Genomic DNA, 26,747 nt, shown 5'->3' with positions numbered 1-26,747 from the left:
GCAACATGATAAATTTAAATAGCTCTAATCCAGTGGCCATGAGATGGCGTCATTTTCTCTCACTAAATTATTTTAAGGCACATCTGGAACCAGATAAAATATAGGCTATTATTATCCTAACAAATTTAGTGGCCTAAAAATAAACTACGATTAAACTAAATGTAATTTCAAACTGATATGTTATGACTACAACAGTATTCATCACCTCTAAAACCATTAAAGGATAAATTAAGAGGTGAATTACAAATGGCAGAAAACTGCTGCTTTGCTGAACTCTGTGCCTTAAAACTTTTACCCGAGTTGCAACTCTAGCCACAACCCATTTAGTGATTTCACAGCATGTGCTTCTAATGAGCATTTCATGGCAAAACACCTGCTGTTTCATCATTAGCTAGGATGTTGACAGGTGGTCAACACCTTTGAAAGCATGAACCCCTCAGAGTTGGCGCAGCTGTGGTTTTCTGAATGCTGATGTACCCTTCAAAGAGCAGTATGAGTCACACTCAGATCCAGCAGAGGGCTCCAGAGTATGTGTTTTCACTCTCTGTGTCTGAGGAGAGGGAGCAAACAGCAGGGCTCTTATTTTTCTTTTTCCTCTCAGTCTGTGAGGAGGATGGAGCTGGAAATCTAAACAGGGCAGCTGGAGCCTGCAGAGTTCCAGCGAAGCTCCGAAGCCTGATCTCCTTTCCTACTGAGCCCGTCACCAAAACCTCCCCGATCTCTCCAGCCCTGTGGAGCGGTCGCTCCTTTGACCATCCCATCAGCACACCATGAAGACCTGGGTTGTGCTTTGCTTGGCACTGCTTTGGTTGGAGCTCCACAATGGTGAGTAAATCTCCACATTGGTCTCGTAGATTTGAGTGAAGCAAATAAGTGTTAACGTCATCACGGCAGAAACCTACCTGGACACCTTCTGAGGTTTTAGAAATACTGTCTGGGGGCACCAGTCTCTGTGATGGCTGTAGAATGGGAGGTGTATTCACAAAGAAGCAAATCTCATTCATAAATGGCAAAGACAAACACTTTGTTCTTCTTTCAGTCATTTTCTGTGTCCTCAGGCAGACAAAAAGCCAGCAATCTGCTATATTTGAATTTTATACAATGCCTGTAACTTTAAGAAGTTTGTTTAGGGGTTGTGTGAGTTTTTGCAAAGCAATTCCGCAGACTAGCTCAAACCAGCTGGATCTGAGGCATGCAACAGCCGTTTCTAATTAACTGGCCTTTACTGTTGACCTTTTCTCAGAGTTCTCATTAATGCTGCACTGAGGAACAAAACAACAAACCCTGAAAGTCTACACTGCAGAATAACCATTTTTTTCTCTTGGTCTCTGTATTCTGTGCCCGCGGAGAAAAAGGGAGCAGTCTGCTGAAAGAAAGGCTGGGTTCTGGACATTTTGTGCCAGTAACACGGATTTCACACTTCCTGTTCAAGTGTTGTCGCAGCTTGGGGAAGCATAAATAGAGGCTCTCCAGATGAGCGTACCGAACCCTGTTCACCACCAGTCTGAGCCTCTGCTGTTTCTGTCAGGAAAGAGACCTGCTGATTCAGATATCCTGATTTCTTTATCATGTTTTTTTTTTTTCTTTTTCGCTCCCCTCCCTTCTCCTTTGGCCCCGTGTATCCAGGTGACTGCCAACAAGTCAAGCGAAGAAAAGACGTGGGAGAGAACCGCATTAGACCAGGTGGGAAACGGGTGAAGATGCGACACCCCAAACTTAAGGATGGAGGGGGGAAAGGCCAGTCCCTGCTGACTCAGGTCTTGGATAAGGGCCGCTTCCTTCGCATGGGCCAGACCACAACTCTGACTCCTGGGAGGAACATAGAGCTGCGCTGCAAAGGCAGCAGCATCGGATGGTCGTACCCAACCTACCTGGACACCTATAACGACTCACGCCTCAGGTGCTGCGAGAAGACATCAGCTGTTTATCATGCTATGAGCTGACATGAATGTGAAGGTCTTACATTTTGTTTCCCGCCTCCAGCATCAAGCAGAGTGACAAGTACAGTCAGCTGATCCTGACGTCGCCCTCAGCTGCTGACACAGGCCCCTACAGCTGCTGGGTGATAGTGTGTGATGGGACAGAGTGTGAGAGGGACCACGATCGCACCCATGTCTCATACATCTATTTCACAGGTAATTAAGTACAATACATGTAGTCATGACACTCTCTGATTTTAACAACAAGTGATATAGTTTTAAAGCTGCACTAAGTGATATTTTTATATAAACAATGGGTCAAATGACTATGTCTAATAGTAGTGACAAACCTACAGAAAATGATCACCTGCCTCTGCAGCTCTCCCTCAGCTCAATGAGCCTTTAAGCATCTTAAAGCTCATTGTTTTGAAATGTGCGGGCTGCAACTTCCAGCAACAACGGGCAGCTGTTTTCAGGCAGAAAAATCTCTGATACACATTATGTGCGCTACCATCCCAGCACCAAGCTGCAGACAGAGCCAGTTAGAAACTAGCTTTTGAACACAGTGCCAAATTTAGCAGCTAAAGAGCCAGATGTTTCCCTCAGGAGCTGGTGGAGACCAAAACAAGCTAAAAGGAGAGGATATTGGATCTACATTAATCAGGTTGACACAAACATGACTCCAAATGAAAGAAAATGTGGCTCTGTTTCTGCTGGATGCAGAAATTGGCAATTGGCATTATGCTAATACTTTCGCTATATCAACTTCATGTTGTGATAATATGTAAATGTTGTGTTTATTACAAACAAACAAAAAAATTATATTAGGTTTAGTGAGTGCTCATCAGTAGTTGGAGTCTTTGGTTGGAATGGAAACATGCAGACTTAGATTTCCATGACACATGGTTGAGCAACCCTGCAGTAGAGCACCTGCATCCATTTCTGTTTAAAACCCCTGGTATGTTTTACTGAAAAGCTGTGCTATGTTTTACAATAAATTAGCCAGTTGGGGTTTAATGTCCTGTCTCCTCGTGCAAAAATACACAGCTGCTGATGATTTGGGAAGATATTTTGTTTCATTATTAGAATTTTAATATCCCAGAAAGCAAACACAACGCCTCATCAGTAACTTCTGTTTTAGAAATACAAGCATTTCAAGACCCATATCAGTTCAAACAGAGTTTAGTGTGAACTTTTAAGGGATTCAGAGAAACTGGGATTCAGAGGATTTTACTCTTTGATAGGCCTCTGGAGGAAAATGCCTGAATATTTGCCAAAACAGTTCATTTTTTCATTTCATTTCAAAATGAAAAGTTTTTAAGATAATGAATGCAAGTACAAGCTATCAACAGCTCCAATCTTAAAAATATTAGTATATCAGCCTCGAAAGCTCTCAGTCAAGCCAGTTCAGCGTTTCGGTGTTCAGCAGGGGTCTTCCTGCTGCTTCAGAGGCTTTTCCAATCAGAAAAGCAGAAAACTCTGATCTGCATGGTGATTAGATGACCCCGTTTTCATTTAGGTGTACTTTTGCAGCAGTGTGACAAAGAGAGAAATACATGTGCAGCTTATTTGCATTGAAAAAACAGTAACTGTTTTTCTTTTACTCTAACCAGACAAAGACAACCTCTTCGTCCCTTCTGCGATCCACTTTGAGATCGTGTACCTGCGCCCAGACAGTCCCGCTGTGGTCCCCTGTCGTGTGACAGACCCACAGGCCAAGGTGACCCTGCACAGAGAAGTCCCTCCAGAGGAGATCCCAGCAGATGACACCCTGGTGACCTTTGACCCCACCAAAGGGTTTGTCTTGCAGAACCCCAGTCCAGAGCACCAGGGAGTCTTGTATTGCAAGGCTGTGGCCAAGGGCACCCCTCAGATCTCCATAAAGTACCAGCTTCTCTATGTGGAGGGTAGGGACACAGCGATCACACAACACTTCGATACTACACTACAGTAACACATTATAATGCTGCTCCACCAATTCTCCTGTGCCTTTAACTGTCAATCATAGCCATTTAGCTCATCACCTTAATGATTAAAAGTGCCAAGAGCCACGGTGAGAGAGATTTTCTCAAAGTCCTGAATCAAGTGCTGGTTGCTTCACTTCATCAGCTTCCAGGAAAAAGGTTGTGTTTCAGAGTTGTGAAAGGCCTCATTGCTCCTCGCTGCCGAGCTTGGTTCATGTGGACGCTTGCCAGCTGAACTGGAAACATACAGTCTGGATTTTACAAAATGGGAGGAGGAATTTATTAAATGGAAATTGTGAGCGGTTTAAGTAAAACTAAGCTGCTATGGCACGTTTGACTGGCAGTTGCAGAGAAAGAGAGATGGTGGAGGTTTGTTGTAAATGTTTAAATACCTCAAATCATTCACATTACCATACATGAGCTTCTTGCCTTCACCAGCTGATATCAGTGTAGTGACCCCTACCAGAGTGAGTGTGGGTAGGTAGACTTCTCCATGTAAAGGAGAAAATCCCTTTGTTTCCCTTTCTCGTGTGCACAGTTCCCAGTGGTCCACCATTTGTGAGCCTAGAGGTGTCTCCAGAGTCTGTGAGAGGAGGCGACAACATTAATGTAACCTGCACCGTGCTGGGGGAGCCAGAGGTGGATGTGAGCTTCACTTGGTCTTATCCTGGTCAGGTAAGAGGAATAACAGGTTCACATTTAAACGCCAAAACCGCATTTTGAACACGATACCAACACCATCCACCAACTGTCTGCCAATGATTTGTGAGATTAAACATGTCAGCTCAGCTCAGTGCTGCCGTCATGCGAAGAGAAAAAAAAAAAAAAGCGGAAATCTGACATGCACATCAGTGACTGAAAATATAGGTAGCAATTCACGCCTCCTGCACACCTACAGCAATGAACTCACTGGAGTCAGAGGTGTGACATCAGAATAACTGTATACCTGGACAGAGGTGAATAATAATCAACTGCTGCATTTAAAAAAAAATCAATAATAAGTAAAATAATTCCAAAAGTAGGGTATTAAATAAAAGCCAAAAAAAAGACCATGAAATTGGCCAGTTAACAATTCTGTTTTATTATTCTTTAAATGAGGAAACAACGAATTAATGTTTCAAATGAATTTGCAAATTATTTTTTTAAAAGCCTTTTAAATCTTTATTCATTTTTTCAAATCTTTTTATTCCATGTACTTACTTACTGTATGAAAATGTCTTAAGAGAAGATGGAAGTAATAAGCAATAAATAAAATTATTTTACAGATCAATTAAAATCAGTCATAAGTTAAAGACAGAATGATGAAATAAAATACTTGGTGCTATGAAACTGTTCAGGTGGCACTCTTCAGGCTCCAGAGAGGCCTATTGTATATGTTATTCAAATCCTATGTCTCATATTACTTCAAATAAAACAATATGTTTTGCTGTTGCTGGTGAGATGTAGACTGATAATCATTCTGATGAGTAACCAGCCACACCTTTAAGGTGCTCTAAATTTGTCGAGTTACTGATAAACGGTTATTGATAAACCATTGTGAATGATGCATCAGTCATTTTCCTGCCCTGATTGTCTCTAAGTAGTAAAATAACAGTAGCCATGTTTGTTTTATTGTGTAGGACCTTCGTCCCGTTCACATCTTAACTTCCTGGCGGCTGGTTAGCAGGGGTATGGGCCACACCACACGGGTCTCCCAAAGTGTCATGACTGTAGAGGACATGGAGACCATTGACTTTGGAAACTACATCTGTAAAGCCAAAAACCAGTATGGTGAGACAATCGTGACAATCGGCATCATCTCCAAATAGTCCCAATAGGCCCTGTGTTATGTTATGTGTGATGCTGAAGTGTTTTTGACCTGTTGTTGAGATATAACTGCAAAACACCAACCAGGGAGACCAGATGAAATCAGCATGTATATACTTAAAATGGATGTATTTTTAGCAGATGGTAATAACAATAAAGATTTGCTATGTACTTCAGTGAACGAGATCATTTTGACATTAAAAAGCATCCAGTCGCAGGTTTCAGAGGAGCAGAGCAACACTGGAGGGACTTCCACAAAAACAAGTCATTTTTATTGAAAGTAAGGCTCAATAGAAAAGGGACCACCCCATGACACTCCCTCTGGCTCAAAGCCGCGAGTGTAAGAGGAGGATTAATTATGTAGCAGGACAATGAGCCTAAACATGAATCACAACTATCTGGAGTCTAAAGAAGAGTGCGGAGTTGTGACCTGCAGGGCTTTTCCTCCACAGTCACCAGACCCCAAAATCTACTGAACATCTCTGGGAAGATTTGATCAGAGAAAAGCCCAAGCTGGTTCATAACATGCTTTGTTTGATACTCTGCAGGAGTCTGGCTTTAATAAGATTCTCAGTCTGCAAAATATTGAAACCTTCTGACTTAATATAGATGGTAATTTTAATATTGTATCTGGAGATGAGAGTTTTTGGTAGTTGAGTCAGATATTTCAGGCCTCATGACAGAAGAAACACCAAACCACAATAACTCCTGGCACGCTGTTGGGTCGGACACCCAACCACACATCACTGATCAATCACAGTTGTGTTCTATGCTACATTAAAATCAAATAATGACACTGGAAAAGAGAGTCGCCGCCATCAGAGACTTGATCGGGCTTTGTAGCATGTCATGAGGAGGAGAATCTGGTTTAAAGCTGAGCAGTGTACCAGACTGACGTCCTAATGCGCTCCGTATGTGGAATGTGATCTGTAGGCCCAGAACTTGCAGCACTTGCTGCAGTTCCCACTTGCTGCTGAATAGTGGCTGGTTGTTATGATTTTGAACTATACTTTAGCTTAGGACATGAATGTTTGTGGTTTAGTAAGACATTTAAGACTATTGGACTCAAGTCACAAGGCTGGACGGATGGCGAATATTAACTATTAAGTAAAACCTGTTGAGTTCAAGTTTTTCAGTCCCAGTAAAAACTGAATTCCTGTAATACATCCCTTTTAAGGAAACCATAGGTAGAGCCTCATCTGAATACTTAAATACTTAAAATATGTAGATAACAGCAAAATATTTTGACACTGATAGACCATTTTAGAGCTGTCAAACTTCAGGTTTAATACAAGACTTTATTAATTGCATATTTCAAAGAGGGTCAACACACCAATAATATCAATTCCACACAAAATACTCTTTTTGAGACAGTTCGAAGATGCGGTGTCTCTGACATGTACAAGCAAGGCTTCTTGTGGTCAAGACCCCGAATTTAAAGCTGCATTAGGAGTAGGGTTCAGTGAGGGGTGACTGACTCAAATGCATGCACAAAGACTTAGATTGGTCCCTTAGTCAAACAAACAAACGTGAAAAACAAAACATGTTTGAGGCAAGAGATGATACTCAAACTGTCAATTAAACGTAAAAAAATCTAGACCTTTGAAAATAAGATAACCATAAGGAAACTTGGAACATGACCACGAGCATTGTGGACAGAACGGCCTGCATATGGGTATTAACATTTCTCTTTTTAGACAGAGGCATGTACAGCACTGGTGTACTGGCTAGCAGTGGGATGTTAGTAATATGACAGTTTGACTGTCACCCTTGAGCAGTTAGCTTTGAGAAATGGTGCAGGAATCCAACTGAAGCAATTCAATATTCCATTCATATTTAAAATAAAAATATGCCCTGAGGAGGGATAGTGTCATCTGTATTCATAGCTATTCTGCATTCAGACTTTCCATGGCTGTGGTCTCCCGAGACACAAAGACGCCCCCTCTCACACTGCAGGGCTGTGTCTGCACATGTGTACGTATGCATGCATGTGTGTGTGTGTGTGTATCTTTTTACTGCATGTACTTTATGTGTGCCTCTGCTGAGCTTCAGGAAAGACAAGCCTCTGCCAACAACTACAAGTAACAAAAATAATGTTTCATTACATAGAAGTCCTGAGATTTCCTTTTCCCTCATCGATAGTTTCAGATGTGAAAGGCAGAGAACAAGATGGCCTTGCATATTAAGTGCTTCTGTGCAACATTTTTCTTTTCTTACAGTCTGTAGCGTCTCCGTACAGAAAGTGTCAGAGTTCATCCAATCCTGAAGGAGCCAAGGTCAGGCTGTTTTGCTAAGCGTACAGGAAAAAAAAAACATGGCTCCATATTCTAGAGGGATAACTCAAACATGAGGGTCTGCTTCCTGGAAGCAAGGGCCCATCGTTATCTGGGTGAGACAGGAGGGCTGGAGAAGAGGCCGGAGCTACGAGGTGATTGGAGGCTGAAGGAGTGGGAGGGGGAGGTGGACGTTGAGGACACCTTGCGGGGGCTACTCATGTCTCCATTATGGAGCTTCCACAGCAGCTCCTCGTTCTCCATGGACAAGCGCTTGTTCACCTTGGACTCCTTCTGAAGAGACTCCTGCAGCATAGCCTGCTCTGTGGACAGCTGCCTGTGGTGCATCAACACAACAGACAAGTCAGAAATGATCTGGAGCATAAATGTTTACAGGCACAGAAAAATTCAACCAGTCACCAGTTGGTGAAGTTCTCACCAACAGTATATTACTAATTATTTGTTGTATTTGCTGTCGCACTGCTTTAAGAAATTAACCACTACAAATAAATACATATCTGAAATAAAATTATGATTACACAGGTTGTTTTGGAAAGCCTAAAGGACGAGACTGTCAATATTCAGTTTGTGTTATTGCCATCAAATACCATGAAAAAACCCAAATCAACAAAACCTAAGTCTGTCTCTCAATACTTTTCTTCCCAGGCCTGTCTGTTTCTCCCAGCCCTAACTCATTGGTTCCTACTGAAAATGTTAATCTTTTCACAAATGTAGAGTTTTGTTTTTTAAAATAGCTCAGTTATTTCCTAAAACAACTGGACACGGAAGTTTTTAGCAAATGTAACTAATAGGAGTATATAATGCATTTGGTAGGGACTATTTTCAGCCAGATATTGATACACTTTTGGTGCTCTAATGAATATTAATAGCAGCAGGAAGGTGTATGTAGGATTTAGTCAAAATAAGCTATAGTACCCACGTTCATCCCAGTGTAATGTTGTGGCTTACTGATGAATAATTTTTGCAAAAATAATGGAGGTCTATGGCACACAGGAGCACTTAACTGAATGCAGTCATTCAAAAGTTCATTGAGGCATAGGAGTCTGAGCGGAGACGGGGGGTTTCCATCACTTCATATGAGCTCATTTGATGAACTTTTACCTTGACAATGCAGCATGTCTTTCCATGCGGGCTTTGAGGTCCTCATTCTCTTGCTGGACCTTCTTAAGGTTCTCATCCAACTTGACATTTTTCTCCGTCTGGGGGGAAAAACAAAACAAAAAAACAAACAAAAAATAAATAAATAGCAGAATGATTGACTAATCAAAGTGTTTTTTTAATGCCAGTAGCATTGCTAGTCTTGATGCCCAGCAATCATTTTCATCTCTCAGTTCTCACCAGTTTGTCTATCTCCATCAGCTTCTTCTCCTGCTGGTGGAGCTGTTTGTTTTTGATATCTAGCACCACTTTGAGGCTCTCCAGCTCCTGCTCCAGATACAGGGTGTGGGAGTCCTTCTGCGGGGACAAATAAGTAGTGCCAAGCAGTTCAGGGACTGTTAAGACTTAAAAAATGTGTGCGTTAGTACTGCAAGCCTCATAAATGTCATATGGCCATAAATCCATAATCACACAACAGAGGGCGCTGTGCATCACTTACAAAACATTCACTAGTCAGGGTTCACAGGGACAATCAAACTGTGGATGTTTAGGTGTCATCCACAATGACTCATATATTACAAATATACACATGATGTGTTCTGCATGAAGGTAGTGTTTAGCTGCTCCTAGTCTATGCATGGTCAATACATAACACTGATCTGTTGCTAATGCTTTTCTTCTTATTTATCAATTAATAACAGATGTGGAGTGGCAGGGTAACGTAAAGTAGTTACCTTAATTACACTACTATGCCAGCTCAGAATGCTAATTACATGTGGCAGCCTCCCTGTACAACAGCATTCTGGGAAAATGAAAATGTACACTCGACAGGGAGGACAGTTTAGTATCTAAGACAACGATGCAGCAGAGTTTAACCCGCTGTAGTTGACACTGTTGTACATGGTAAAGAAAGGTTAATGGTTGATTGACCTAACAGAAAAACTACAGATTACTTACAAATGAAGTCTTTCAAGAAAACATGTATTGATTTTTGCTTCTGTTAATAATCTATCTTTCTAGTAATCGCTGGCCTCATGGAATTCCCGCCTTTTATGCTCAGGGGTAGACAACACTGGAGTCATGAGATGTTTCTAAAGTGCAGCTCTGCTATAATAAACACACAGATAAGAGTACCTGACTCTTTTCGGCCAGCTCTTTCCTCTTGTTCTCCCCTGCTGTTAGCTTCTCTATTAGAGCATTGTTCTCCACAGTCAGCTCTTGAATCTGTCCCTGTGGAGTCACACAGCAACACGGAGTCACAGAGTTAAGTTTATCAAACAGTTTATTAAATCACAAGTTACTCTCGTGTTACTACATGAAAACAGAAAAAGTGACACTTACAGATAGAGAAGCTTCTGCATCTTTCAAAGTTCTGTCCAAAGACTGCAGCTCCTGATTGTGAACGTTCCTGAGCTCTGAAAAGGTATTGTGACATTAAAAACATTTCCGAAACCTCAAACTGTACAACAAAGGTTAAGGTTAATCACAATTTCATGGTATGCATGATGCAAAAACACATTTTTATACTGCATGCATTAGTGGACTGAGAAAGAATATCTAAAGTTAAAATATACTCAAAGCTTTCTCAGCTCTAGTCAGTTTAAAAAAAACTCATAAAAAGCAGCTTCAGGGAGTGGATGTAGTTTGAATAGTTTGTGCCAGTACCGTCCCCTCACCTTCCAGTGACATTTCATACTGCTGTTTAACACACTGCAGCTGTTCTACGTGGCTGTTCTGTAGTTCCAGCTTCATGGCTTCATGATTGGCTTTAAGCTCTCCGATCTAAATAACACACAATATACTTACTTTTGAACCAAAGCATTACTGTTAATTAGACATAGCCAGGCACTGCATTACATTAAGATGTTTTACATGCATTTTCTTCTGAAGCACAGAAAATGTGTCAAAATTCAAACAAAGTGATATTTTAAAAAAATGCTGGCATCAAGACTGTGTTACAATAGCAGAATATTAACAAACCCCACCCTGTGAAACAAATGCTGACATCAGAGCCTTTACAGAAAACAGCTTTCCATTAATTCAATAATTAAACGAATATACGGTCATCAGAGGCAATAGTAAATCTTGCTGCATAAATCATTTAAATATATATTACATAACATAAATCATCATGAAAGGTAGTGTAGTGACAAACCTGCTGTTCCATGAGAGTCTTGCACTTGTCAGCCTCCTCCTGGTAGGTGAGGTGGACCTTGTCCCACTCAGCCTGGTAGAACGCCTGTAGCCTCTGCTCCAGCTCATCCACGTCCTTCTGGTGCTGCTCCTGCAGTTTCTGCAGTGCATCCTCCAGAGCAACACGCAACTCCTGCTTTTCTTTCTCCAAACGCTCTGATGAATGGATGGAGCAAACTGGGAATACAAACAGAAAGATAGCATTTTATCTTGGTGAAAGGGTGACAGGACATTTGCATGATGTTCAGTGACTATATGCAGTTGTGTAGACTGTGTAATATTCATTAAAAAAGGTCAGAGGAAAAAGTGTATTAGTAACTGCTTGTGTAGGAAATCTGGTATGTCCACTGAGGAACCTCTGTTTTGCAAAATCGTCCTTGACGTTAATGTGTGACTCCAATGCTCTCCAAAAAGGAATGGAAAAACTGACTTTAAAGGGGAGGTGCCTCTTGCACTTAACTACAACTACACTGAGGTTATTTATAGACAGATGAAGATATAGTAACAAGTCTCAATTCTTTCACAATATCTTGAAATTGGTGGCATAAGTAACAGTTTTCTTAAATCAGGTTCTCCTCTCCTTTCCACAGATTCCACTAATTTGCCATTTCAAGTTTGTGCTGTTGATGGCTTTTTTTTTTGTTCTGTAAACTTGTCTCACTATTTCCCAACCGTTTCCATCACCAAGTGTTTATATCTGCTCAGGAGTCAGTGACTGTGATCAACTCCATAACTGTCTCCAGTTTAAGTGGCTGTGCACAAACACTTGATACCCAGCAGCTGGCACTGGAACTCAGCTCACTGGCAAAGTCGCAGTGACAGTGTACAGTGAGAAAGACTGCAGTGTGCAACAAGAAACTCTTCTGTCGGGGCTAGCAGGTGACTTTCCTTCAAAAGTTTGGTCTTTAATACATGGTATGACAAACCACAACTATTTAGAGCTTGAAACTGTAAAATATCAGTAGTGGGCGTAAAATAATACCGAATCCAGATGTTGCTCTGCTATGTTACAACATGGGTGGTAGGTAAATTTTCTCAATCAGTGCTCTCACAAATTATAAGGGCACAATAAAGGTACTATTCCCTAATAAAAGTAGTCTTACAATTTGATATCCTATTCTGAAACACAGATTTAGTAACTACAATATAATGATTCATGGTTACCAAAAAGTTGTTATCAACGCCTTTTGCTTCCCTTCTTTTGCACATATGAAGATTCCCCCCTTAGCCATGAGGGTCACATGCTGCATTTGAAGTGTGTTTATCCATAATGTTGAACAACTTTCTCATACACAAATAGTCTCAAATCCTGTTACTTATTTGTCATAATGAATATCCCTGTTGCTGTTTGGATATAAATGAAGTCCGAGAGTCTCTTCTTCACAGCTGAACACTGAGCTAAAGTAGAAAGGAATAACATCGCACTGCATGAGCATGAAGATTCACCTTACCCAGAGTGGAATAACGGCAGCAGATCCAGGAACAGAGGCCAAGCTAACATAGGGACTATCTATCACGCTTTGGCATGTACAGCTCAACAAACAAAGACCGGCATTCCGCAACCATGTGTAACAAAGATCTGGTCATATAAGCGCTTCTAGTCCAAATCCACCCCACAAAACCACTTCACGGCTCAAACAGTATGGGAAAGGAGGACCCGGATAATCTAAAGTTAGCTGCATTTTGGCCTACAGTCAGCAGGATGATGGGATTTTGAAACATCACAGATAATGCAGATGCTAAAACAGGCAGATCCCTTTCATTTGTAATTCTACAAATGATGAATGATAATAAATGGGGTGTATTTGAATCACACTTTTGGCTATAGCCTAAGCCTTGAATTTATTGCTGTGTGAGGAGTGAGATCACTGGGGAAGCAGGCAGGGACACTCTTTGAGGAGGAAATAAACTAAAATCAGACTGTGGATTTGCAAACATCTTTGGCTACACATAATACAAAAGGTCAATCTGAGGACACGGGGGGTCTCACAGCCTCTCTGAGGTGAGGAATGTGTTAAAGCGCAGATACAACAGCGCTCAGCATATAAGCGGTCATGTGGAAGTCCCGAGGGTGTAAGGGAGGGGAGGAGTCACAACACTACTGCAGCCTTAAATAACAGAGATGAAAGCTGGTGTGTGAGTGCACGTTTGAGCGTGCATGGGCCTATATGTGCAAGGTTATTCCGTGTGACAGCACTTAGGCTTGACATAAAATTTGGGTCGTTGTCTTTAGGCCTCCACAAGGCCTCAGGTGGTGTGGCATTCCACCAATGGGAGGCCTGCCTGTGTGGGGTCAGGGTTCAGACTGCCTCTCCTTGGGGAATGGGCTGACACCACCTTTCTAGCAACGATTAAACACACTTGCCTTGACAAACATATCTGATTTCCAGTGGAGGACAAAGCAATTAACAAGTGGAGGAAGAACCACAGGGAATATCTATGTGGCAGGTAAAAGCAAACAAGAGTAAAACCTCACCTGCAAACAGAAATGATAATATTTAATTCATCAAGTAATTTTTGACACCAGTTCCATCAAATAAGAAAGGTTAACCCCTAACATCACAAATCACTCTCAGGAAGAGTACTGGAGCTTCCACAGTGATAACTATTGTATTAGTATTAAATAAAGATCACATTTTTTTAATCAAACAAATTGATCGGCTTGACTGCCAGTCCAGAGGAATTCTTGCAATGGTGATTAAATTCATCATTGCAGGAATAATGCCTAACATACGCTATAAAATATCAACAATAAAGCACCAATGATCAATAATTGCATCAGATCACAGCAACCAAAAAAAGTGCACAAAGTAAACAACCAAATACCAATGATGAAAAACCCAACAGCCAAGACGTGAAAACTGTATTTTCCTGACTGTCTTTAGAAACATAATCCAAAATGTTTCCCAATTTTGTCAAGTAAACTGAATAATCCAACAGACAAAAACAGATTAGAAAGACGTAGTAAAAGGAAACCTTGCACCAGGAGTGTGTACTTGGGTGATAACCACTGTAGTGTGAGACCCAAGGTGACCTAACTTACCCAGATCTCCACGAAGGCTTACCAGCTCCTGGGACAGCTCCCTGCACTGCCTCATGGCTTCGTCACGCTGCAGAGAAAAATGTCAACAATCATATACATGCTCAGGACAGCATCAATATTACTAATTTTGAGGGTTCTTTGTTTTATTAAAGCCTACCTTAAATAATCACAGTCAAATATGAGTTTGAAAAGTAATTCACTATTAGAAGGGAGGTTCTGTCAGGGCAACACCCTGACAAATAACCATCGCATGAATCCAGTTTTCCTACTAGGATATTGTGTTTGACTGCCAAATGCAAATACACTGAAGGCACAGCAGCAGCTAACAGAGAAAAACCATCAGCAGGGATAACGAGAGGGGGATTAAAGGAAAACTTGACATTGAACTCGTGTTTTCAGTCTTACCAAATGCCTTCTGTCAGCCTAACTCATTTACTGACTCAGTTTTGCAGTAAAGAGGAGGCTGCACTGTAGCTGCAGTGCTCCTGCTAGACTTCAAACTGACGCATAGATTATCCAAAAACTGTTTACCTCTGCTCTACTACCTTTCACCTATTATGCTGATTCACAAACAATATAACAGAGTGCATCACAGAGCCTGCATAATTCAATTATGACAAAATAGCCAAGTAAGACAAAATAGCCAAGTAAGGCAAGCCAAACATCATTTTACTAATAAGTTTACAAAGCAAATATATAGTATTAAACCCTGTCCTACTGTACCCGAGATTTGTATCTATACCTCACTGCAGAATAGAACAATGTAGAAGCCAGTTACCCTCTCTGCAGCGTAGGGAGCACTAAGGCACGCTCTACTGCCAGAACAGCCCATGATCCAGCCTCAGCCTGAGGCTTGGGTGCCGGCGTCTCCCCCTCCAGCTATGGAGACCCAGTACGCCACGACAAACAGTGGTCCAGGTGGACGCACCACCTCCAAACACACCTCCTTCCAGACTGCTCTAACAACATCTGAGGCAGGACTGAAAAAGCCGCTTCACTGGCTGTGGTGAGTGACTGCAGAGTGCATTACCGTATTCCACCTAAAACAGCAAAAGGGGCAGGCTACAGAGAACAGCTTCCTCACCAGCAAGGAAGGGTCACTTTAAGAAAGCACTGAGAGAGTGGAGCAAACAGATAAATTGCACAAAGCTGTCAGACATCAGGCTGATGGAGCAGGACTTGTGCTGTGCAGTGACCTTCCCAGGGGATACATGGAGAGGTTTCATTACCACCTTCCCCACTGCTCATACAAACCTACATTTAATCATCCCCTCACCCCTCTACACCATAACCATAAAATCTGCTGCACAACTATACGCTGCATTGTACAATCTCTCCATTACAAGACGATATAGTGCTGTGACAGATCAAATTTCCAGCTCGTGTGTGAATATTCTATTGCAAGTTCACTTGAATGGGAAAGTGGTCTCAAGACTTCTGTACCCCACTGTATATAATATGAGAACATTTTACTTGTCACTTGTTGACTAATATTCAACTGGCTTGGTAATTATTTTCCATATTGCATCAGAAATAGTTAATAGGTCATAGCTAACCATAAATAAATAAATGATGGTATATAAATGAATGTCGGTCACCTAAGCTGAACTGTATAGTACATTGTATCAAAACCGGGATCATGTTTGGTTTTCACATTTTAACTTGGCACTTGTGATGGATCATGCTCAATCGTGAAGGCAACTGGTCCGAGCTTGCACCTGTCTCTCACACACGCTTGTGGCTACAGCCAAAATCATTTTCAATGATGCAATTTAACCATTTTCTGGTTTTGGTGATAGACGCCAGAAAGTATGCTGATTTTTGGTAGGACGTTTCTCTCAGGTAAAAATGCGTATGTACACTAGGAACTAGATGAAAATAATTGCTGCCATGCAGCTTTATACTGAAACATTTCCATGCATATTCTGTCCATCCTTAGTCAACTTTGTCGAAATACTTGTACTGTAAAAATGCTTGAAATTACAGTCCTCAATATTTGGGTGTGCATGCTTTTCCATTTGATATCCAGTTTCTCAATTGGCTATCACTCTGTAACTCTTAGGAATATCTAGCCGGGTCCAAAGAGACATGTCCCCCATGTGTATGATGATATCATGTCAGGTGTAGAATAACAATTGATGGTAGAATCAAGATCAGTGACTAATTGCTTCGGATCAGGTTCCAGTTTCCTGGAGATATTGTGAAAATTAGAAAGCCAGCAGAGCAAAGCTAGACAGTAAATCATTTTCTGGTTATTTGGAATGTGCCTCGATTCCTATACTTAGTGCAACTTCTTTCACAGCATTGCTCTCTATGAGAGAAGGTATGGAAAAACCAGGTGCAGTGTTTACACACTCCATCTAAACAGATGATAAGAAAGTGTGCAGTCCTTGCTTAGTGTTGGGCTACTGCTCATAACCATATCAAGTCACCAGCTGGGACATTCTCACAGTAACGTCCAGTCTCCTATTCTTGGTCCGATAAGTGGCCACAAGATACCATTGTGCTCTACATGAACACTCTCACCCTTTAATACACCTGATAAACACATTTGGGGTTTGAGGTTGAATGCAATTCATGTTAAGTGTGTCTCAGATGCTGTAGGTATTGATGTCCACTAGGATCACTGTGGAGGAGGTGGAAAAAAAAAGTAAAACATGCTGTAGTTAAAGTTGAGTCAGTGAGGTTGAGAAAGCAAAAAGGATATGGGTCAAACATCAGTGACTGGGGATCACACACTGTGTCTTAAATACTTTGCATTACATTACATGGGCAAGCATCTGATACATTTAAACATTTTCATCCAGCTTTGTTTTGTATGACTGCATATAACTATTTATCAATTCCCTCCACACTACTCTCAACAAATACGTTCCTACTGGCTTTCTGATGTCTTAGTTACAACAGGCAGAAATGTTCCCAAGTTGGCTTCTAAACATCTGAGGAGCAAATGTCAACATAAGTTAGACACCTGAGTGGATAATCAGAATACCATTATTTTTCACCTACTTTATCAGTGGGGCAGTGCAACCTGTCAGTAGAAATTAGGAAACAACAGAATTCACTGAAGCTCACTGAGGCTAAAATTGGACTTGTATGAACTCTGTCACGGCTGGAGCAATCCAGAACACTGCCACGAGATATCTGTCTGGTGTCAAACTCAGAGTAAGCCAGGAATAAAGGGAGTTGCTGTAATCTGCACCAGGAAATAAAGTCATGAGTGACTTTCTGTATCAGAGCTGAATGAAGCAAAGGTTTTTCTGAAACAGTTCTCAGCTGCATAGAGCTCAAGTACACTACAACAACAGCTTATTAAAAAGAACTTTGGAACATATTAATGGAGTCACCAGCCACTTCTCTCCACTTGGCAGCAACAAAACTTCAACAGGACTACATACATTAATGCACACTGAGGTTCACACCAGAACCCAACTGTGTGCAGAGGTGCCTTGACCAACCAGAAGAGATCACTACAGAAGCAAAAAGTAAACAAGGGGTCCCTCACCCACAAACACCCACAAATTGTGTGTGATGACCCGTTATGCCAAGCTGAAAGTACCGCAGCCACACTAGGGACTGAAATAAGGTTTCTGCTGTAGTTTTTCCTCTGCACCACCCTGATGACTAGAAGTCTGAAATATCTGCAGTTACGGTGATGCTAACTGAAAGAAGATGTATCTATTTATGCAGGTATTTTTACAACCTCATACATGTGCATAACAACATTGTCAAGGTCCAGTGGAGTCATGCTAAATAAATAATGGCAAGCTCCCAGCGGCCTCTAGAGGAAAATCTTGACAGATCTGATGTTTTCCCCAGTCCACTGAATCATGCCACATTTGACAATTAGATTAAACCCATTTACAAACACAAAGAAAGAAAGGAAAAAAGATGGCAAATCAATAATTTGTCACAGATTGACAAGAAAAGGAGAAGGATTAAGTTGTTTGAATGTTGGTGATGTTTGTCAATACAGCAGGTGCCCTTAGCAAGGGGTTAATGAAGAGTGGAGGACAAGATCAAATCTCACATACATCATGAATCCTGATGCCCACAGCTACTGCTTTTAATGAACAGCATTTGAACCACATGATTCAGTATTTGTAATATATCTAAAAGTGTTTTGTAGTTTTTCACTTAGACCTATCTTTGAATTAAAACAAGATTAAGCATCAATTTTCTTTGAGAAAAATGACTAAACCCAAAGTAACTTGATGGAAATATCTCAACACTGACACACTAAGTCCAGTTATTTCACTCAATCATGTTCTTTCATTATGTACTGAAAACATATATGGTGAGGAAATATTTGACAAGGACATTTCTAATGTCAACTGGAGGGACTGAAATAGCTTGTGGCATTTTATATACTCAAATTTATAATTCACTTATATTAGACTGTAGGGCTCCTGAAGTACAGTTACTTAATAGAGTCCAGGCACCACATCATAATTTTGCTTTGACAACACTAAAAGAGGGGAGCGGTACGATGGATGGGGTCGGGTGGAAGGCAGCTGATAGCAGAAATCTATTTGTAATGCACTATGGGGATGAATATTCCCTTGGGGTATCCAGTTCCTGGAGGCCAGTAACATGGTACCACTATCCAAACAGATCTAAATCAAACAAATCTTGAAAACCCAGATTTTAAAAAACTGTCAGGGTCATGCTTGCCTACCTGAATAACCTATGAATCTATGAAAAGTATTGTAAATTTTCTTTATTGATTAGATAATTTGCTTGGAAAAAATGTAAAGGGTGCATGGCCTTTAAATATTAAATTCAAAAGAATGGTAAAAATAAAAATGAACTTTCCTTTGTAAGTAAAATTTTCTTACCTCAGTCAATGTTTGCTGCAGGACAATGGTGACTGCCTGAAATCTGCGGTTACTGGCTGCCAGGAGCTCTCTGAGCTGTTTGGTGCTCTGGTCCTTCCTCTCACCCTTGGCGACACTCGCTGGTACTACATCTGGAGGTCCATGACTCTGGTTTGGTTGGGATGGTTGCTGCTGAGAGTGTTGCTGGCGGGAGCTGGCTGTGGGTTTGTTCTTGTCCACTGTGGAAGAACATGTGTTGATTAGCTTGACAATGTTTATCATCATCATACCCTCCTCCATAACTGCTGCAGCTGGTCCAACAGCAGCAACCCAGCCCATATAACTTCCATCAGGGTCACAGATACAGCAAACTCCCTTGTCAAAGTCTGGGACAATTCTGCAGTACAAAACTGGTCTGTCCAACCAGCCAGTCAGAAGTTTCCAAGTGCTGCTTCTCCGGCAGCACAGACACAAAAATGAATCCTCTGAATGCAATTAGTTTTCCATGTCCTACTTTAATCTAGTGCCCTGCAGATACAGGTTTCCAAGGACAGCTTATTTGAGCAAGGCCATGCTACTGTAGTTTTGATTTACATAAGCTTTATAAATACCCCTATGCAATAGCTACCATCAAGCCAACTGTTGAAGAACACTGTTTACTCTGCCACTCACAATGCTGCAACATCAAAACAGTGGAACACAGAACTGACAATCTCACTACAAAAAACAGTTACAGTGGAGAAGGGTTAAAAAAAAGAACTTATCATTGATACTGGACACTTGTGGAAAGGTTGTTCCTCTGAAATAAAAGTTGGTCTCTGAGGAGACTGTGTAGTTATTGTTATGTAACAGCACTGAGGACAGCATGAGACGTATCAGAAATACCATCTTTAATGAGTTGAGTTCAGCCCACCACCAGCGGCCTGTGGGGATACCCACTCGGTTCTGTCTGCTGCTGACAGCTGTTAGACCAAATAAAGATTAATAAGTTAAAAAAAACCAAAAGAAAAAAAACCAAAACAAAACTAAGTATTGATATAATTGCAATTTAATTAATAACAGTCAATCAAATTATAAATTTACTTAAAAGCTAGTTGAATGCACACTAGTGTGCCTGAGTAATACTATATAGGCATACCACGGTCCATGAAGTGTTTATAGACATATCATTTATGAACCACAAAACCGCGAGCATATTCAAGTTAAATTTAGACGCACTAAGCAGGGTATCATCTGAGATCATCATAACATCCCAGAATAACACCGCATGTAACTATGGGATCTAGACATCTTTCTGAGCAAAATAATGCTGCATCTACTTAGATGCCTTTCAAAAATAAGAGGGTATTCAATCTGAGAATTATTCTTAACCTTTTGTAGACAGCTGAGACTGGAGCTGCTCTCTGCACACTGGCCTACTAGGGGCAACATAATACTGCATAGAATATCAACAGTCCTGGCTGGTCAGGCCAACACAGTGCACACTGTTGTGAAGAACTAAGAGGGAACAGACTCAAAACAATACTGTGGAGTCAAGGCAGTAAAACTAGCACTTTCAAAGAGACAACAGGGTAATAAAAAGTTAGACCCATCTCATCTGAATAATTACATGCTGTATTTATGCCACAGACTAACTTGAGTTTACACAGCTCTATATCCAGATGTGCAGTTCACCTCAAAGCTGGTTTCCTCTGCGTATCAGAGCCAAAGTATACTGTTCAGCATAAGACAGGCACAGCCTTTAAGACAAACAAAATATTAATACTCTATTGTACCTAGATGGATGGTACAACTGACAAAAGGAGGAACAAAAAATTTTGAAAAAAAAAATTCACAATTTTAATTGCTTAAATTTGTTGAACAATTTCAATCATTATGTATTCAGTCTCAAGCTTGGACCGTAGCACAAATTTGTGCTTATAAAGATTATTTTTATATTTTCTAACTGAAATATAGGAATCAGATTGCTCACAACCAAAATACACAAATCTCCATCTCAATGTCCTCAGTGTATCCTCAGATTAGAAATTTACTTTTAAAATTGTGTCTACCATACTAATCTACATAGAATATTATGATTTAATTAAACATTTGAATTCTTACACCATCTACATACTGAGAAAATGTCAAAATAGAAAATTTTATCTGACAGAGAGACAAACAAAAAGTTGAGGTTTGCTGCTCAGCCTCCAATCATTTTGATGATGTTGCAGTTAGGAGGGCAACTATATTTAAAGGGTTTCTTTAAGTTAGAATGCCCTCTGCTGGTTGTGCAAAGAACACAAAGAGATACCATGTCAAGTTGAAGCCAATTTACCACAAAAACCCCTGCATACAGATCAAAGCCAAGCTCCACATCAAACTCAGGCTGTCAAGCTACACATGTGCAGCTACCATGTCGGTAAAAGTAAGCAGTTGTTAGTAAGCAGCATGTGAATTTCTTACTCCTGTGTGATGTGACAGTATGTAATCCTTAATTTATTTTCTTGTCATAAAAGTTTTAATCTTTCAAACTTAAAAATGTAGTTAATGCAGTTTGCATTTTGCTTGCCTCCCTAGGACATAACAAAAAAACAGTGGGATCACAGCCATGTTAGCTTCTGCCACTTTTAATGTCTATATAAAAAGGATTGGGTTGTGCTTGTATTCAAGAACAGAAATGTGACATTATGCAACAGATTTCTGCTGAATTTAAAAAATTCATGCTCTCGCCCATTTAAACAATTCAAAATGGTCTAAAGAGGTCGCTCTGAGAATACCTGTTGGCAGTGATTCCGATTTCTTAAAATGAAATGGCAATTCAGTCAGATTTTCAGGCTACAAAAGAGAATCCCGTATTTGCTTCATTCACACATTCATTTCTTCTGAGGGCTGCCCTGTGTAATCCTAATCTACTCACAATACAGAAAATACTTAGTCATACATAAGCAAAGATATGGTTTGGCTATATCATGTCATATTTGAGCGGTATTTTTAACTGTAATGTGGCTTTTGTTTTCCATTAACACACAGATCTGCTCTTTCCAAATTAATTAGGCTTTATGTAAGCACATAGGCCATCTCTCAATTTGACTGCTGTTCCATGGCAACAGAGGACCGGCAGCTATTTTCATCAAAGTATCTGAACAGAACAGATGACACACGTTGCCCTCTTCATTTCATTCTCCCTCCCAGGCCTAAAGAATAATTTTGTACCAATTCAAGTTGTACACTTTACATCAAATCCCGAGGGATTTAGTAACTCTACAGCATAGTGCTCTGCTGCTGTAAGGAGATGTCACAACATATCACAAAGCATGATGGGTGATGAGACCCCTCACAATCATGCACTTGTTACAGTGCTTGGTTGACAATACCAGACATTAATGCTCAGAGTAGTATTTACTAGGGACTTGTCTTATATTAATGAAAAATAAACTGATGGATAGGACATTGTACAAATAATTTGTGATACAATTGTGACAACAATGACATCTTAGGGAGGCTTCGTTTTGAACAATTTTTGAAAGTATGTTAACAATTCTGTCATTTGTTTAAACAAGTAAGAGATAATCCCATTTCATTATTAAGCCCTTTGCGACTGTAAAACTTAGTTACCATATTTGGTTGCAACCTTTCAAAAACAGGAGAAAAATGCTTTAAATCATTTGGGAACCACAGGAAGCTACTGTATTCCCATAACATTGTTCAACAATCACAACAAGGTTCCTATGGTTCACCCTAGAGACCAAGAACCAAAATAACCTCACATCTCAGGGTGAAACAGGAGTACTGGGTGTTCCAGTGAGCAAAACGAAGTGCATTTTGACACAGTTTTATAAAAAGGTGGCCACAAAAATAATACAAGCCATCCTGAAATGTCAGAATTACTTAAAAGGAAGAAATTCTCATGCTTGTTTAGATTGAGTTTCTGAATTCAAGATTTGTTTCCTAAAATACTTCTGCATGGGGTCACACATTTTGGTGACCAAGGTAGGTAAATGAAAGATGAACCTCCTGTTTTGCCGACTAGTAAATAGCCATACTAAAAATAGATTTCAGAAACAGATAACTGCACAGGTCTAGTTGAGAGGCACTGATAGGATTGGCTTACATATCGTACTGCAGACACCCATAACAATGTAAGTAGAAATATTTAACAGAAATAATCGACAGACCTGCTTGGAAAACCACAGTGTTCTTCCTGCATCCTGACAGCAGCTGAATGTTGCGGAGTAAACCCTTAGCTGTCAGACGCACATGGATGTTTGACAGGGAGACCTTCGGAGACCATAACATCTCTCTTTCTCAAAAAAAAAAAGCAAATCAAGCAAGAAAGTCACAGTTTTTAGCTAATAATCGCTTTAAAAAACAGTGCCCAAATACAGGTGCTGGATGCTGGCTATGAACCACACACCATGGTGTGCCTCACTGTATCCTGCCTTAAGTGAAAGCAGCACGGTACAAGAAATGGCAGAAAATTAATAAATTAATAAAAAGCAGTAAGGGTAACTCCACTGAAACGGGCTTGAAAAACGTGAAGGCATGGCAGGTCTCCCCACTAAAATTCTAAATCCCAGCTGTGAAGGCTGGAATACACAGAGTGTGGTTTGTTGGATAGCCTGGTAAATCTGATAGGAACAGGGGGAAAAAGAAAAAAAAAAATCCCTTAATCCTCTTGGTAAAGCAAGGTTTCAGCTATAAACCAAACAAATGAATCTCTCACAGCAGAGCAAAGCAGCATCTCCAAGCTTTATGATAGCGGTGCTGTAGCAGAGCCAAGATGCTAGGAAGAGAGCAGAGGGGGATGGGGTAGGAGAGAAAGGGTGGGAGGAGCGAACAGAATAACTGTAGCCAATGAGAATTTAATCTAGCCATCCACTATTCCTCCCAATTACTCTTTCCCGTGTCACCAGCAGTGCGATGGCAAGGTTTTGTCTGATGAGCTGTGCTTAAAACAGCTTGGCTGGCACAGCTCTCTGTGAAAGTGTCCTCAGTTATGACTGTGAACCGTATATAATCCAAGACTCAAACCAATTTGCTAATTAAGTATTATATAATGCAGCATATTTTTCACCTAGTTTCTGTAAAAGACGGTAATGAAACAGTAAAAGACAAGAAGACAATGGAAGAGCCATAAAATATGCATCAAGCATTGTGTGTAAGCAGCAGAGAGCTACTAAGGCCAAGAATAAAAGAGCCCAAATTAAACCTTTAGTGTGATTACTGTATGCTTACAGGAGTGGCCACAGATAAACACCAAGGATACCAGAACTTGAATGTTCTGGTCTAAATTACACCACATCTGATTTACTAAAGTACCACAAGTTCCTTAAAACACTGAACAGCATTAAAAGAATAGTTCATTAGTAGTTTCTGCCTAAAATACATGTACTCTATGGATATTAGTCACCTGGGCGTAATTTCCATTGGGTATGGAGGAGAAGAACATGTCCCCCTAACTTTTCAAAATCCAAATTTTATATCCCCAACTTTTATAGTTTAAGGTTAATTTTCCTACCAAAACCTCTAAACATTTTCCTCTTATTGTCCGGACACCATATCTAGATGAGAGAAGACAGGAGATGATAAAAGTGTTGATGTGCTTTATTTGAGTTGCCTTCAATTGTAACTGTACTTTGTGGTGAAGCAAGTTTTTGCCCCTGGTTTTGCCTCACAGGATAGATAGAGGTTGCCCTACCTTATTGCTAGAGGTTTTTGGGACTGTATGCAGCCTGAGAGGATGACTGCTGACACCACTAAGGCCTAAAAATGTACTTAGAACTTCTCAGCAATTTTTTTTCCCAGGTAAAAAATGTTATCTATATTTTTATTTACGGTTAACATTCTTTTTAAAAAGATGCCAAAGGTGAACGTCAAAGATAATGAAGTAGAGGACAGTGCTCTCTGCAGAATAACATTACCTATCATAAAGCACGGATCTATTGAGAAGACTAAACAAGTGGGCTTAGTGCATTATAATAGAGGTTTATTTAGCATTTCTATTTTTATTTGTCTTTCTTATACTATACCATTATTATAGACAACTCAATAACCAAATTCTTCTTTTAATTGTGTGCACCTCACTTCTGAAGTCAAGCCTATACCCTTGACAAGCCATGTAATCATTAAGCCATATAATACATGTAAAAAAAAAATAAAATCAAATGGATGTAATTTTACTAAAAGAACAAGCTGTATTGAAAACACAAAGAAAAAGAGAAAACTCTCACCAGGTCCACTTGAAGTTAAACGAAGAAGTCTTGCAGAAGCAGTCCTTTTCAAAGGACTAACTGTAGAATTTGCAGCTCCTTTGCTGGTGGAAGCAGCAGGCTTGCATGCTGTGGTCAAAGCTGTTACAAGCAGAATATCTGGGTTAGAAAAGAGGCGAGAGTTAATCTGACCCATAATGTAGCAGGAACACTTGCAACTGACCAAAACTGTTGAACTGCAGATGGCTTTTCAGTCAGAACTAATTCATGGAGGTTTGATCAAACATACTGTGAAAATGGCCAACAAAGATAGAACTAATTTAATTCAATCAAGATCAAACACACCTAATCAAATGAGGTTACCACAGAATTAGGGAAGTAACAATAGTCTTTTTTTGTTGACTGTTTGGGGATGGTTTAATCACTTTCTACTTACGTGAGATTTAAAAAGGGCCATTTCCTTTTCATAGTGTGAGGATTTGATTAAAAAAAAAAAAAAAAATGCAAAAATCAATGTGGTCTCATTCAGTTACTCTACACATGGGAGTTCACAAAGGGAGACTTAAATCGGATCAAAATCTTAGCTAAATTACTTCCATGACCTGTGTGTGTGTGTGTGTGTGTGTGTGTGTGTGTGTGTGTGTGTGTGTGTGTGTGTGTAATCTCACTTTGTCCAGTGTTTCTTCCAGGTGTTGAGATGAGCCTTGATTTCAGCACAACAGATTTGAAGGGGGTTTGTTTATTTGCAGCTCCTCCAGAAACTGTTGGAGTGCATAGAGAAGTGCTGGTTAAACACTGCAAATCATACTGTGAAATTTTGAGGATAGCGTGTGCTTTTGTTACAGCATTTAAAATTCACTGAAGATTTCAATACCCCTCTGCTTTCAATACAGCACTGCTGTCATCACCACCAACCTCATGTAGTCATTCAACACTATTAATTTGTAAGAAAGTCATATCCATCTATGTTAACAGACCATCTGTAGTATAATAGGGACAAACTTCTAGAGCAACAAGGTCATAAAAATCTTCAGATATTAAAATAACAAAGAATATACTGATATGATTAAATATATACATGAAGGAAGAATGAATTAGATTAACAAAAGGTATTGTCAAACTGACCATCATGACAAAATTTACTATAGCAGGATTCAGCATATACAAATCAAATTTCTAAACATTATGGCCGAATTAATATCTAGCATGCAGAACATGTTTATGTTGTTTATGTCCTCTGAATGATAACTGATGAAGATATCCAGAAGTTCTTTAAATCATTTCACAACAGAAACAAAGAAATCTCAGTTATGATTTAACATCCAGTCTCACTTACTGCTCCAAAGCTTTCCATCTTTTCCATTAAATGCAGCTAACAAAGGGATGATACAAAAGCGATAGGATCCAATGAGCAGACATGTC

At 40.2% G+C, this 26,747-nt stretch overlaps 2 protein-coding genes across 4 annotated transcripts in view; one reads left to right on the top strand and one right to left on the bottom strand.

Annotated features, from left to right (window-relative positions):
* Positions 1 to 526: 526 nt before the first annotated feature.
* pdgfrl (platelet-derived growth factor receptor-like) lies at positions 527 to 5,854 on the top strand. The gene is made up of 6 exons (XM_040119069.1): positions 527 to 825; positions 1,627 to 1,900; positions 1,984 to 2,135; positions 3,533 to 3,826; positions 4,422 to 4,558; positions 5,503 to 5,854. Exons 1-6 carry the CDS (start codon positions 771 to 773, stop codon positions 5,689 to 5,691), a joined length of 1,101 nt encoding a protein of 366 aa, XP_039975003.1. The 5' UTR covers positions 527 to 770; the 3' UTR covers positions 5,692 to 5,854.
* Positions 5,855 to 6,967: 1,113 nt separating this feature from the next.
* mtus1a (microtubule associated tumor suppressor 1a) overlaps positions 6,968 to 26,747 on the bottom strand; it is a 29,735-nt gene continuing 9,955 nt past the window's right edge. For 2 of the 3 annotated variants that reach the window (XM_040119060.1, XM_040119061.1), the window contains exons 5-15: positions 25,994 to 26,086; positions 25,347 to 25,484; positions 19,156 to 19,373; positions 14,318 to 14,384; positions 11,237 to 11,451; positions 10,758 to 10,863; positions 10,423 to 10,496; positions 10,216 to 10,311; positions 9,322 to 9,438; positions 9,085 to 9,182; positions 6,968 to 8,299 (exon numbers count right to left, since the gene is read on the bottom strand). In XM_040119060.1, coding sequence (XP_039974994.1) covers positions 8,071 to 8,299; positions 9,085 to 9,182; positions 9,322 to 9,438; positions 10,216 to 10,311; positions 10,423 to 10,496; positions 10,758 to 10,863; positions 11,237 to 11,451; positions 14,318 to 14,384; positions 19,156 to 19,373; positions 25,347 to 25,484; positions 25,994 to 26,086 — 1,451 coding nt within the window. In that variant the 3' untranslated portion in view covers positions 6,968 to 8,070. The remainder of the gene's footprint in view (positions 8,300 to 9,084; positions 9,183 to 9,321; positions 9,439 to 10,215; positions 10,312 to 10,422; positions 10,497 to 10,757; positions 10,864 to 11,236; positions 11,452 to 14,317; positions 14,385 to 19,155; positions 19,374 to 25,346; positions 25,485 to 25,993; positions 26,087 to 26,747) is intronic. The other variant, XM_040119062.1, reaches the window with a different exon arrangement.

The sequence above is a fragment of the Xiphias gladius genome, chromosome 23, assembly GCF_016859285.1.
Source record: "Xiphias gladius isolate SHS-SW01 ecotype Sanya breed wild chromosome 23, ASM1685928v1, whole genome shotgun sequence".
NCBI lineage: Eukaryota > Metazoa > Chordata > Actinopteri > Istiophoriformes > Xiphiidae > Xiphias > Xiphias gladius.
The sequence above is the reverse complement of the archived record's forward strand: the minus strand, read 5'-3'. Positions and strand labels throughout refer to the sequence as shown.

What these genes read in the sequence shown, in the direction of transcription:
- pdgfrl (XM_040119069.1), top strand. Translation starts at nt 771, where the DNA reads ATGAAGACCTGGGTTGTGCTTTGCTTGGCACTGCTTTGGTTGGAGCTC. An exon ending in CTCATACATCTATTTCACAG is followed by an intron (nt 2,136 to 3,532) that starts GTAATTAAGTAC and finishes TACTCTAACCAG; the next exon opens with ACAAAGACAACCTCTTCGTC. An exon ending in CCAGCTTCTCTATGTGGAGG is followed by an intron (nt 3,827 to 4,421) that starts GTAGGGACACAG and finishes TCGTGTGCACAG; the next exon opens with TTCCCAGTGGTCCACCATTT.